General features: G+C 42.8%; 1 protein-coding gene across 2 annotated transcripts in view; it reads left to right on the top strand.

Moving 5' to 3' along the window:
* appa (amyloid beta (A4) precursor protein a) overlaps positions 1-11,811 on the top strand; it is a 33,934-nt gene extending 22,123 nt beyond the window's left edge. For both annotated transcript variants that reach the window (XM_005730930.2, XM_005730929.2), the window contains 10 exons: positions 3,050-3,183; positions 3,815-3,889; positions 3,986-4,144; positions 4,537-4,665; positions 4,822-4,921; positions 5,785-5,997; positions 6,150-6,203; positions 7,227-7,318; positions 10,305-10,451; positions 10,905-11,811. In XM_005730930.2, coding sequence (XP_005730987.1) covers positions 3,050-3,183; positions 3,815-3,889; positions 3,986-4,144; positions 4,537-4,665; positions 4,822-4,921; positions 5,785-5,997; positions 6,150-6,203; positions 7,227-7,318; positions 10,305-10,451; positions 10,905-11,006 — 1,205 coding nt within the window. In that variant the 3' untranslated portion in view covers positions 11,007-11,811. The remainder of the gene's footprint in view (positions 1-3,049; positions 3,184-3,814; positions 3,890-3,985; positions 4,145-4,536; positions 4,666-4,821; positions 4,922-5,784; positions 5,998-6,149; positions 6,204-7,226; positions 7,319-10,304; positions 10,452-10,904) is intronic.
* Positions 11,812-12,284: the final 473 nt, after the last annotated feature.

Below are 12,284 nucleotides of genomic sequence, written 5' to 3'. Positions count from 1 at the left end.
CATTTAACTTTGGAACAGGTTGAACGTAGTTTTGTTTTGAAAGCTGTTAAGAGCTGGACATGCCTATTTTTTATTTTTATTTTAGCAGACAGCGCTGGAGCGAGGTGCCAACGCCTAAAAGCTCCAGTAACTGGTTAAACGATACACAGGGCTTATTTTCATGGACAGTTTGCTCCATGAACTAAATGGCATGCTTTATATTGCAAGAGCTGCACTGCTCTCCCCCTATGAAGCCTGTAGGATAACCAGTATAATTTCTATAATTACAGCTATTTCATGGCCATCATCTTATATATGACACTGCAGCATGAATACGATACATAAAATCATCCAGGCACACATTAATTTTGCAATAATCCTCACTCCGTTGCTTGTTACGCCCTCGCGTCCCTGATGTGGTGTGGGCTTGCTTACATTATTTCGTCCTCATCGCTGAGGAAAAAAGTTCAAGTTAATTCAGTCAATTCACCGAAATCAGATGTCAAATTACCCTTGTGCAATTTTGCAGAATGTGACACATTCCCCAGATAGAGGCAAGGGGAAAAACTCATCAATGCAACATTACACGCTCACAGAGCATACCTGCCTCCCATCTCCACATTGTGATGATTGATTATCAGTGGTATCGCTGAAAATGGGGATGATTGCTCAATTATTTATTCTATATTTTGCTCCCACCTTGATGATACGTTGAATCGTCAGAGGTTTTTAATGGACACTTGAAACTTGGGGGAGGAAAATTATTTATTTTCTGATTTATGTATTTTTCAGCGCCTCTGTGTTTGGTTAGACGCAATCGCTGAGTCACAAACTGATTGGATTTCAAATGGTAACTCAGCCCTGGATTGCCAAATTACTTCCCCCTTGTTGTTGTTTACAGGTGTGCGTTTGTGTGTGTGACAGCGTGACATTGATTTCGCTTTTTCACTGTGTAAGGGTCAATGACCTTGCTCAATATGTGTGTTGGTGGTTGTGTGCATGTGTGCCCTGCGGCATTCTCTCTTTCTCCCCGTATTGTGATCTAATATAATCGATCATGTGTGTGAGTTCAGGATTTCTGCTCTGCTCTGAGCATGGTTTAGGTAAGAAAATGATGCACTGTAACCTTTGCCCTGAAGTCACACACATACACAGGCTCCCCACTTGGATGTTTTCTTAATGAATTCATTCACATGCAGACTCGGTGAGGCTGACATCGTGAGTTCTCTGCAGGGGACTGCAGGAAAACAATTACACCAACGCTACTGCACTGACAGATCAGTTTTTAGCGAGACATATAAATCCTAGCGTGCATGTTCCTGACATCTTTGCTCTATTCAGTCATCTCCTTTGTTACAATGCTTGGGTAACAATGCTTATAGTCCTGTCTACAAAAGAGCCTATTGTGTAGTGAGAAGTGGGTATTTTTGAAATGGCTCATATTGAAATTGGTTAGTTTCCCGTCCTTTTTTTTTTTTTTTTTTTCCTTCTTCTTCTTCTTATCAGCCCTTTAGTGCAGTGCATTGATTTATTACTTGTCCAGGTAATGGAAACTAGCTATTGTAAGAGGCTTTATTTGGAAAGCGCTTCATATTTTTGTGCAGCTATGAGATCAGTTAGCAAGGAAAACAAGGATAGAAATCAGGACTTAGCTGTTGAGTTTATAATGAGCAGTAAATCGATGCCATTATTAACATTATTATTATTATTATTATTAATTTATACCCCGCTGTAGCCTTTACAGCGCAGGAAAAGGCCACACCAATAAAGTGCAGCAAACGAAGACTAATTAAAGGGAAAAGATCACATTGTTATGATTACTGCAAAAACAAAGAATGCTGTAGAATCACTGCAGACGTGGATTATATCTAAAGAGGGAATTACTGGATCGCCACCCTAAATAACATCAAGGAACATTAAAGGGACATTTCATCCTGCATTCACACACAAATACATTAGAATGATGATTTGAACTGAATCAGTGAGGAACTGCTTTACAGGGACGTCTCCAAGCCTCTAATCCTGACATTTGGCCATCATAACAAACCCTCACCTCTACTCTAATTCAAAATTCAGCCTTAAAACCAAGATTTAATTCTTAAAACAGGTCTTAGAAAAGCTAAAATCTGGTCAAAAAGTGCAAACCTTCACAAAATTACATCACTATGATGCTCCAAAGCTCTTACAAATACAGCCGGATAAGTACAAGGGTATGTGACAAATGACTTCACTCCCGAGCTGTCGTCTGTTCGGAGCGGCACGTTTGCTTGTATGTGATGCATTTAGTGGAGATCTGTAGCTGTAATAAAAAATAACCTTGGCTATACTCTCGCTGAATGGACTTGATTCTAGTCTGTTTTAAAGGCAGGAGAGAAAAGTGCTTTTTGTAATTTGGGTGAACGAGGCCTTTAAAGGATTTGCGAGACCAGAGGCTAAGAAAACGCTCTGCTCAGGGTCAGACTGAATAACATCTCCCTGTTGTCTTTTCTCGCGTGTGTGTGTGTGTCTTGCGCAGTCATGTGCTCGCCTCAGACGTAACCAATTTCACATGATGCGCGACCTTCACGCGATCACACTGTCTCGTGCACTCAGATTCTCACCCAAACCAACAACCGCTCTCGATGGCGTGTTTGTGAGAGATAATCAACTTTCCACTGATTAAATCCAGGTTTCACGCAATAACTGATCCAATTTATTTTCTTGTTGGTAAGACTATCACAATTTAGTGCGCGCCTCTGAGCCCACAGGATAAATTCCAGCATCTGTGGTTTGGCAGGAGAGCTCCATCACGCTCTGAATGAAGTTATATAAATGAGAGGGGTTTTGTTTCTCTTCTAGAAAGCACTGCGGGTCATCTGAGGGGCTCGCTCTTTCCCTTTCGAAGGGGGCTGCTTCCAGCTACAGCTGCTATCTTATATTCTTTCTCTCTTGAGCTCTCACTAACCCTATTAACCCTTTCTGAACTTGAGTGTTTGTGTGTGCTGAGACAGCTCTGCCAAATGAAAGTGTGCAGCAGCAGTGAGAAGCGTCGCTTAAAGTCTTTTTTTCCTTCATCTCAAATTCCACGCAGTTCCCACAGCAACGCCCAGCTCCTCCGATGCAGTGGACCACTACCTGGAGACGCCCGCTGACGAGAATGAACATGCACACTTCCAGAAGGCCAAAGAGAGTCTGGAGGCCAAGCACCGTGAGAGAATGTCCCAGGTACTCTGAGACTGGAATTTATTTATTTTCCTCATTAGACATTCATTTTAATAAATGTGATGTGCAGGGAAAACAGAGTATCAGGACAAAGATTTCACTGAATAGAAAATGGCAAGAGAAGGTATGTCAAGTAAAACAAGTAGGTGTGTTTGTTAATCCCTCCTGAGTGAGCCGACTGAGCCATTTCAACTTTAATTGTTTTCTTTAATCAACCGGCGGAGAGCCAGATGGCCCGCCGCGATGCGACAGCTTCCAGAGTTCCAGACGAGAGAGGCATCGTTTCATATATGCTCACACTTTGGTTGGTAAAGGGCTGAATAGGATTGGATAATCCCCCAAATAAGTCAGAGAGGGCAAAACAGATGTAGGATTTGCAATAATCGTTCTGGAGGGGATGTAACTGACCAAAAAAGGGGGAAACCAACTGTTTTTCATGCTCACCACACCGGTCTTTAAGCAAGCATCCACACCCTGTGATTTTTATCAGAGGAAACTCCTTCCTGCTGATATTCTGAGCACCGATATCACACTTTTTTTTTTTTTTCTTTGACACCTGTGAGAAGTAAAACCTCACTTGCATGTGAAGGATAAAAAGATTTATTTCATCTTTCCCTCCTTTGTTTGCCTTCAGGTGATGAAGGAGTGGGAAGAGGCCGAGCGGGAAGCCAAGACTCTTCCACGTGCTGAAAAGAAGGCCGTGATTCAGGTAAGGCGAGCATGTTCTGCCTGTGTGCTGTGTCATCGCCCCCCCTCCTCCTCCTCCTCTGATGCACACTTGGTAATTTCCTTTGTGTGTTTATAGCGTTTCCAAGAGAAGGTAGAAGCACTGGAGCAAGAGGCAGCCAGCGAGCGCCAGCAGCTGGTGGAGACTCACATGGCCCGGGTGGAGGCTCTGCTGAACGACCGCCGCCGCCTGGCTCTGGAGAGCTACCTGACTGCATTGCAGCAGGATCCACCCCGGGTAAGCGGCACGCACAGCTCAGCAGTGCTCTCCTGCTCGTATTAAAGCCACTTTGTAATAAACTGTGTGTCTTGTGGAAAAATGAACCATCTCCAGGTTGCTTTTTAACACTCCCGGCTCTTCATCTCTCGTTCTGTTTTCTTTTGAAGTACGGCTCCCTTTTATCTGACCTGCTGCATAAATAAATCCCCCCGCATGTTTTCTGTTTTGCTAGACCTCTGTGTTTTGTTACAGTGCAACTGCACATTGCCAGTTTTTATGGAGGCTTTCAAAATTAGATTTCTAAAAACAGAATCAAAATGAAATTTTTAAAAGGCTAGGCTTGAAGTGACTGATTTCCTTCTGCTTCCTCTGCTCTTAACCAGCTGTCTTGTTTCCGCTGTCTCTTGCAGCCCCGGCATGTTTTCAGCCTGCTGAAGAAGTACGTGCGCGCTGAGCAGAAGGACAGGCAACACACCCTCAAACACTTCGAGCACGTCCGCATGGTGGATCCCAAGAAGGCCGCCCAGATTAGACCTCAGGTAGCATCAAACACGCTGAAAAATGATTGGACTTCTTTATTGTTTTTAGTGTAAAGTGTTGATTTTGTGCTTCCTGCTCTTTCAGTTGAATGTTTTTTGTTTTTGTTTTTTTCTCTGGGAAACATAAAAAAACATCCTATTTGATATGTTTAAAAGGTGCTGACCCACCTGCGCGTTATTGAGGAGCGCATGAACCAATCTCTCGGACTCCTCTACAAAGTGCCCGGTGTGGCTGATGATATCCAGGACCAAGTCGGTGAGTTCCTCCACTGAAGACTCACTGAACTTCCACTATCAGCCATTTAAAATCAGCACAAGGAAACACAATGCAGACCAGGCAAATGTGATGGAACTACAGGGAGTGACGCTGACGTACATTTAACCGAGACTCAGTGGAGATGACCCGTGGGTGGGAGAAAGGCAGGGGAAGACGCACTGGTCTGATTACATGTAATAGAGATTGAATGCTCTAAATTCCAGCCTGCAAAACGCTTTTATTTTTTTATTTTTCCCCTCTCTCTGATGAGGGCATTGGAGCCATTTGGCCTAATTCTTCTGTTAGGAGTCAAATGAAACTGTTCGCTGGGAAGATAAATCCCCCTCCCTCCCCTCCCCCTCCTCTCCATTTGCTAGGTTTCTGTGGGTTTTTGGGTTTATTGGAGTTGTGTGCGTCATGTGGCCATCTGTGTCTCTATCTTGGAGCCGCAGTCTGTCACAGTCTGTACCGCCCGGAAAAAAAAAACCGGGAACAAACACACAGAAGAGAAACCCCTCACTCAGCCTTTGCTAAACATCAGGTCTGTTAAAGGAAGATTTCTCCTTCTGAGGCGGTCTCTCCCTTCTGACACAGAAACATTTGCGTAGGTAGACAGTGTGAGATTTCATATTTAAAGAATCGTTTAGCAAACAAATTAGTCTCCTCTTTAATTCTAACTGGCATCGGAAATATTCTCACCATATTGTGTTGAAACAACAATAGAGTCACATGACAAGTGAATAAATGATACTGCTTCCTTTCTTATTTCCACCTCCTGTTTCTCTCCCCTCTTGACTCCTGACCTCTATCCTTCCTTCCTTCCTTCCTGTCTTCCTGCCTCCCTCCTGGTTGTGTTCACACAGAGCTCCTGCAGAGGGAGCAGGCAGAGATGGCTCAGCAGCTGGCTAACCTGCAGACAGACGTAAGGGTGAGCTATGGAAATGACGCCCTGATGCCCGACCAGGAGCTGGGAGATGGCCAGACCGACCTGTTGCCGCAGGAAGACACTCTGGGACTGGCTGGAGTCGGCTTCATTCACCCTGAGAGCTTCAACCAGCCCAATACCGACAACCAGGGTACTTTCTGAAGCACCGCATTGTCATAATGAGTGGTAGCTCTAGTAGCTAACAAATTAGCCTCCAAAATGCATCACAATGATATTCTAGCTCCTTTTTTTAGGTTGGACAACGACTGAAAAGTGAAATCTCTCTGTGCCTTCCCCTTTTAGTTGAGCCAGTAGACTCCCGCCCCAATCTCGACGGAGGCATTCCAACACGACCAGGTTGGTGCTTTTGTTTAACAATGACCAGTAGTGATGTGTTCAGATGACAGATCAAGAGTCATTTTAGGTGGAAGCCGACAGCAACGTGTCAACAGTGTGTTAGGAAAAATCCAGCTATCCTCTGTCCCTTCTAGTGTAAAGGTAGCATAAGGTGTAAACAGCTGATTCAATTACAAATGTGCAGTATGGTCTTTAAAGACCATGGAGGACTAGTAATGTTACCAATTTATAATAACTCATGCAAGCTCTTTGTAGCTCATCATTTCAACTACTTTGATGCTTTTTTAACTTTCTGAATCAGCGATGCCAAACTCATTTTACATCGTGAACCACATGCAGCCCACTTTGATCTTCAGTGAGCAGCAAAATTCCTCTTTCTGTCAGTGTGAAGGAATTTAGCTGCACAGCAGACAGCTGCTGACGCCCCGGCTCTAAATGATGTGTTGTAACTAAAATGGTAACGTTTGATAACATTAGTGAATATTTTTAGGTGTGACTAATTTACAGTGTGTGTTAGAAAGGGATGTGAGCATCTGTAGTTTGATATTAATGTTATTCAGTACATAATGATTCCCTCGGGCCTGTAAGCCATTTCCAGCTTGGGTATAAATCATAAAGTGCTTTAGGTCTTGTGATTTGGTGCATGCGAGTGCTGAGCTGAAGTGGTTTTGAGGCTAGCAGAAAATATTTGCTCAGGTTATACAAGATTCTGAGATTGTTTTGAAGTACACTGTAGAAGTAAAGGCACCACAGCATGTTCTCCTCAGAGTCAATATTTGCACACAGCCGGCTCCACTTGACCTCCATTGAGGTGCAGGTGTGGCTGTTAAGAGATTGGTGGTGCAGCTGCACGCGGTCTATGCATCCTGCGTATGCTGTGCTCTTTTCTATTCGTGCTGCTGGTGCAGTCGGCTCTCCGCTATCCAGTGTGCTTCAGTCAGAGCTTTTTATTTCAGCAGGAGAACGAGAGAGTGGCTTAATGTCACCATCTATAATAGATTGTACTTTTTCTTCCCTCGCCAGTGACTGGAATGAAGATGGAAGCTATTCCTGAGATGCGGATGGAGACTGAGGACAGACAGAGCACAGAGTACGAAGTTCGCCACCAGAAACTGGTGAGCAAAGGCGGAGCCGTGCAGATATGCAGACTCGTTTGGGATTCGCTGATCTGAATATTCAGGCTGCTTAATAAGCCCACAGAAATAGACGCAGGCATGCGCACACACATAAAGATGCATATTACTCACACACATAAAGATGCATATTACTCACACATAAAGATGCATATTACTCACACATGCGGGTTTTGCACTCTGCCCCCTTCTCCTCCACGCACATACACACATGCTCCACTTTGTCCTCCTGGTAAACTTCCCAAGGTTGTCACCATGGAGACAGGTGCCCATGGAGACATCCGTGATAATGCGTGCGTCACACTCGATGTGCTCCTCTCTGAAAAATAAATAAATGAATCCTGTGCCCTCTGATCGGGGAAGTTTGATGCTGTTAATATCGCTAAGTTCTGCACGCACTCACTAATCTCATCCAGTGTTGTAATCCCAGAACAAAAAAAAAACCCCTCAATCCATCCTCAGTCAAATCCAAATCCACGTACCTTATTCCTCTCACCTAAAGGCTTCAAATCCCTTAATCCCTACATTTTATTACATATCACATTTTTGGCATTCACAGTGAGCAGTCAGTGTGTCAGGCTGCCTCTTTAACTCGTCTCCTTAATTTGATATTCACAGTAGCAAAATTTTGTGCCGGTTGAGGAGGTTTCTGTCCCGTTATCCCTGCTGAAGATATCAGGAGGTGTTTTTTATTTTCTTTTTTTCTTTCCCATTCAGTGAAGGTTCTATTTATCATTGTAAAATGTGAAAAATGAGTCCCACCGAGCACCCGTTATTCTGTGACAGATGTGCTGAAGCTCTCATTTTGTTTGGTTATTTATTTTTTTAATAGTTTTGTGTTGGAGCTGAGTCATTGTGCATCAGTGCTGTGCTCTGCTTTCAACCCATTATTACTTTTCTATCCATTTGCTTGCTTTGCTTATAAACATCCAAAGTAATGTGAGTGTTAAAAATCTCAAATTGGAAGTTAATGACCTTAAACCAAAGACGACTTATAAAAGACGGCACAAGTAACACGATGGGAATTCCTGTTTTGGAGCGACCAGGGTGCAAAATTACCCGCTGTTTTTAATAAGAGGTTTGGTTAGAAATCTGCATCCTTAAACTGCACAGGTCCATCACACAGGCACAGATATATGGCAGTTTGTGCTGGAGAACTATGAGGGGACTGTTAGTTCAGGTGACTGTACAGAAATTATTTATGTGATAAATCCAAAAGGCACCAACACCACAAATGTGGTCAGAAGGTTCAGTTCAGTGACTCGCAAGCAGTTATGCTACAGCTACTTGTCAAAGTGGACACACCTCTAATAATGGGTGACTGACTTGGCGTTACGGAAAATCCAGTTGTCCCTGTAGGGCACTCTGTAAATTTCTTGATCGCTGTGATGATGCGTTTGAAATGCCAAAAACGACAACAACCAGCTAATCTAAGGAGACTACATATGAGTAATCCATGACCAGCTGTGACAGTAGAATAAGATTACATTTAAAATGGACTGACGTGCTATCTCAGTAAGGAACCATAAATAACTACACACAACACATGTTTTTTGTGGCTTAAAGCAAAGAAATATCGACCAGTATATCCGATTTTTTTAATCACCAGGCATCAGCATTGGTCCTATAATAGATTGGCTCTGTCGCTACCAATCATTTTAACACAGTAGTTTACAGTGATATACTTACTCTTGGAATCAGCCTCAAGTGACCATTCAAAGAATTGCATGTATCCATAAATCTGCAAATTCTGTGTGATGTAGCATAACTTAAGCAGCAAGGAAGGTGATAAGTAAATAGCATTAGCAGACAATTGAAGTTCTTTTTAAGCATACTTTATTGCTAGCATCTCCCTTTTTACCATAAAACAATCAATCAGGCATACAAAAATCCCACTGGCAAGACTTTGCCCACACCTGACCTCGTTAGTCCCTACCATTGAAACAAAATAGGTCAAACCAAATAATACAATTCTAAACAAAGAACAGGAATAAAGTCATGCATGAAACTGACAAACTCATTTACTCAACTAAATGGTTTTTAAAGTAAAACACTGCATACAATATAACTCAAAAGGCTACTTTAAAGAAAACAAACAGTACTATACAAAATGAAAAACCCTCCATTTGGTTACACCCAGTGATGCAATCATTGACCTCCTGACCCTATATAAACAGGAAGTAGTGGGCGGCCCTTCCCATACACCTGTCTCACATATAGGACCTGAATGCACAACATGGACACCATGGTAAGTATAACCAAAGAAACATAATTTACCAGACATGTGCCTGTAAACAGAAGAAAATTCAGATGATCTGATGGTTAGTAGTGTTTGCTTTAAAACACATGCATGGATGTAAAGGATGTAACTACTGCTACCACAAACAAAACCCGGGATAGTGTGTGTTAAGAGAAGTTACACCAGCAATGTCTAAATTAAAGCATTATGGCTGACTGTAAAAATAACAGAACACAAAATAACAATATATGCAAGTGACAAATGGCAAATTAATTCTGTCCTAGCCACTTTGTCACACTCTGACAGAAGTTAGTTTTCGTGTGTGTGTGTGTGTGTGTGTGTGTGTGTTTTTAAGTGTGTTCTGTTGGTGCTGCGTCATTGCATTGATGCTTTTTTTTATGCTGTGCTATTCTTTCTGTAAATCACTCGACATCCGCAGTAAGAAAATATTTCCATCCAAAAAAAGCTGCCCACATCAAGTCGTCTTCACTTTTTTTGTGTGTGCGTGTGTGTATTGTCTTTGTTCCCGAGCAGCTATTCTCAAGCTAAATTTGACTCCGTAATGACAAAAATGACAAGAAGAGGTAGGAGATGTAATTAAACCCAGCAAGCACAGCAAAAGATGTGAGGAAACGAAGCGAGTGCTGACCTCGAGAATATCGCTTAAATTCACACAATCTGTTGTGTGTTGTGCCACTGACTGATCACCTGACCGCTCGGCACCCACAGGTCTTCTTCGCAGAGGATGTGGGCTCCAACAAGGGCGCCATCATCGGCCTGATGGTCGGAGGCGTCGTCATAGCAACCGTGATCGTCATCACCCTGGTGATGCTGAGAAAGAAACAGTACACCTCCATCCACCACGGAGTCATCGAGGTGAGAAACAGCTGACCCGCGCGTTCGTCGGTGTGGCGTGTGAGGAGGATGCTGTGCATGCACTGGCGCTTTTAAGCCATTTGTGCAGCACCACGTAGAAACAAAGTATCCAGATTTTTGTGTCGCTGATAAAGGCTTTAAAATGTGCTGCACGAATGCTAAGCTGTGCAAAAAAATTAGTTTTAATTATATCTGCTTGGTAAATATAATTGGATTAAAGCCTGTTACCGATTAATTTCCTGCTTTTCTTTTTTTAATTATCTGTGTTTATCATTTCAGAACTTTCATTAGATGTTTAATTAAAAAAAATACGCTAGCCAGCGCAGCCTGGTTACTCTTAATGTTTTCCCAGAAGCAGTAAAAAGGTCTTAAAATGTAAATTGTGTTTACATTACGCCACAGGACCTATTCTGCTTGTAACCTCCCTCCCCTTCTGTCTTGGCTCTCCTCCAGGTGGATGCTGCCGTCACCCCCGAGGAGCGCCACCTGTCAAAGATGCAGCAGAACGGTTACGAGAACCCAACCTACAAGTTCTTCGAGCAGATGCAGAACTGAGGAGGATATCACATGTACACATACGTAAACACACACAAAAAACAACAACAAATGCACACAAACCATTCTCATCCCACACATCGTCACCTCCCCTCCCCTTACCTTCCCTCCTCTTCCCTTCCCCAGCCCTCCCTTCAACCAAAAGACGGATCTTTAAGTGACTGAAATAGTCAGTTACGAGCACAAGGAGCGACTGTAGCATGGGGTTGTTTTTTTTTTTCTTTCTCTTCTCTCTCTCTTTTTTTTCTTACACTGCGGCCAAGCCACTCTGCACCAAGTTTGTTCACTTTACTGGAGCAAGACGCCTTTTTAATTAAAGGAAGGAGTTTTTATACGTTGCTCCGTCAGGGCCTGCTGATGTATGGAGGGGAAAGAAAAACCTTAAAACAAGCAAAGCCCCTGCCCGGTGCATGGAAACAAACCCGTTCTCTTGGGGAAGACGAGCACACGTTCGCTCTCTCTCAACACTGATTCAGGGCCAGTGTGTAGTTGGGTTTATTATGTTTATTTTTAGGCTCGGGTCGCTTTTAGGTGTGGACTTTGTAAGCAGATCCGACCGCTGATCAGTAGGGTGTTTAGACGCATGCTGGCCTCGGCCTTTGTTATTAAAATAATTTAAAAAATTGTTGCATGCAGAATCATCAGAATCGAGCAGTTTCCTCTGAATCGTTTTTGTTTTTGCGTATTCGTAATGATGATATGATTTTGGAAATATAGCAGCACCATGATTTTTACGAGGCCCAGTGTTTTCCTCGCCTACTGCACCACTACTGCACACTCTCTACAGTCTACACTGGAGTATAAATGAGCCTCCTCTCCCTCCCTACTCCTTGGATCCTTCCCTTCCTCCCTCCCTTCATCCTCTCCCTTAATTTTTTTGTTTTTTTTGTTTTGTGCATTCATACAACAGCTGGGCTGTGTTAAGTCACACAAGGCTCTTAAGGATATCTGAAGATGCTGATTCTGATGATGATGGTGAATATGTTGATGATTATGACGACAGTAGTAATCATGTATTCTGAATGAGCTGTTTTTATTTTAAAGTTGCTTTTTTTCTCTCTTTATCGTTTTCCAGTTTTGTTTTTCAAAAAAGACCGAAAACGGAGGAAAAAAAAAAAAGATGTAAAGTCCTTTTTTTAAATTACGTGTAATGTTACAGAAGTAATGCTGAAGTCTTAGCTGTTCCTATGTAGTGCATGACAACAATGACAACAGGATTTGGAAGTTTCAAGAAAATAAAAAGGGGGGAAAAAACAAAACACCACCACATGGAGATCT

The sequence above is a fragment of the Pundamilia nyererei genome, unplaced genomic scaffold, assembly GCF_000239375.1.
Source record: "Pundamilia nyererei isolate P.nyererei 1_Seehausen unplaced genomic scaffold, PunNye1.0 scaffold00040, whole genome shotgun sequence".
In the NCBI taxonomy this organism is placed as follows: Eukaryota; Metazoa; Chordata; class Actinopteri; order Cichliformes; family Cichlidae; genus Pundamilia; species Pundamilia nyererei.
This window is presented reverse-complemented; position numbering and strand designations above follow the sequence as displayed.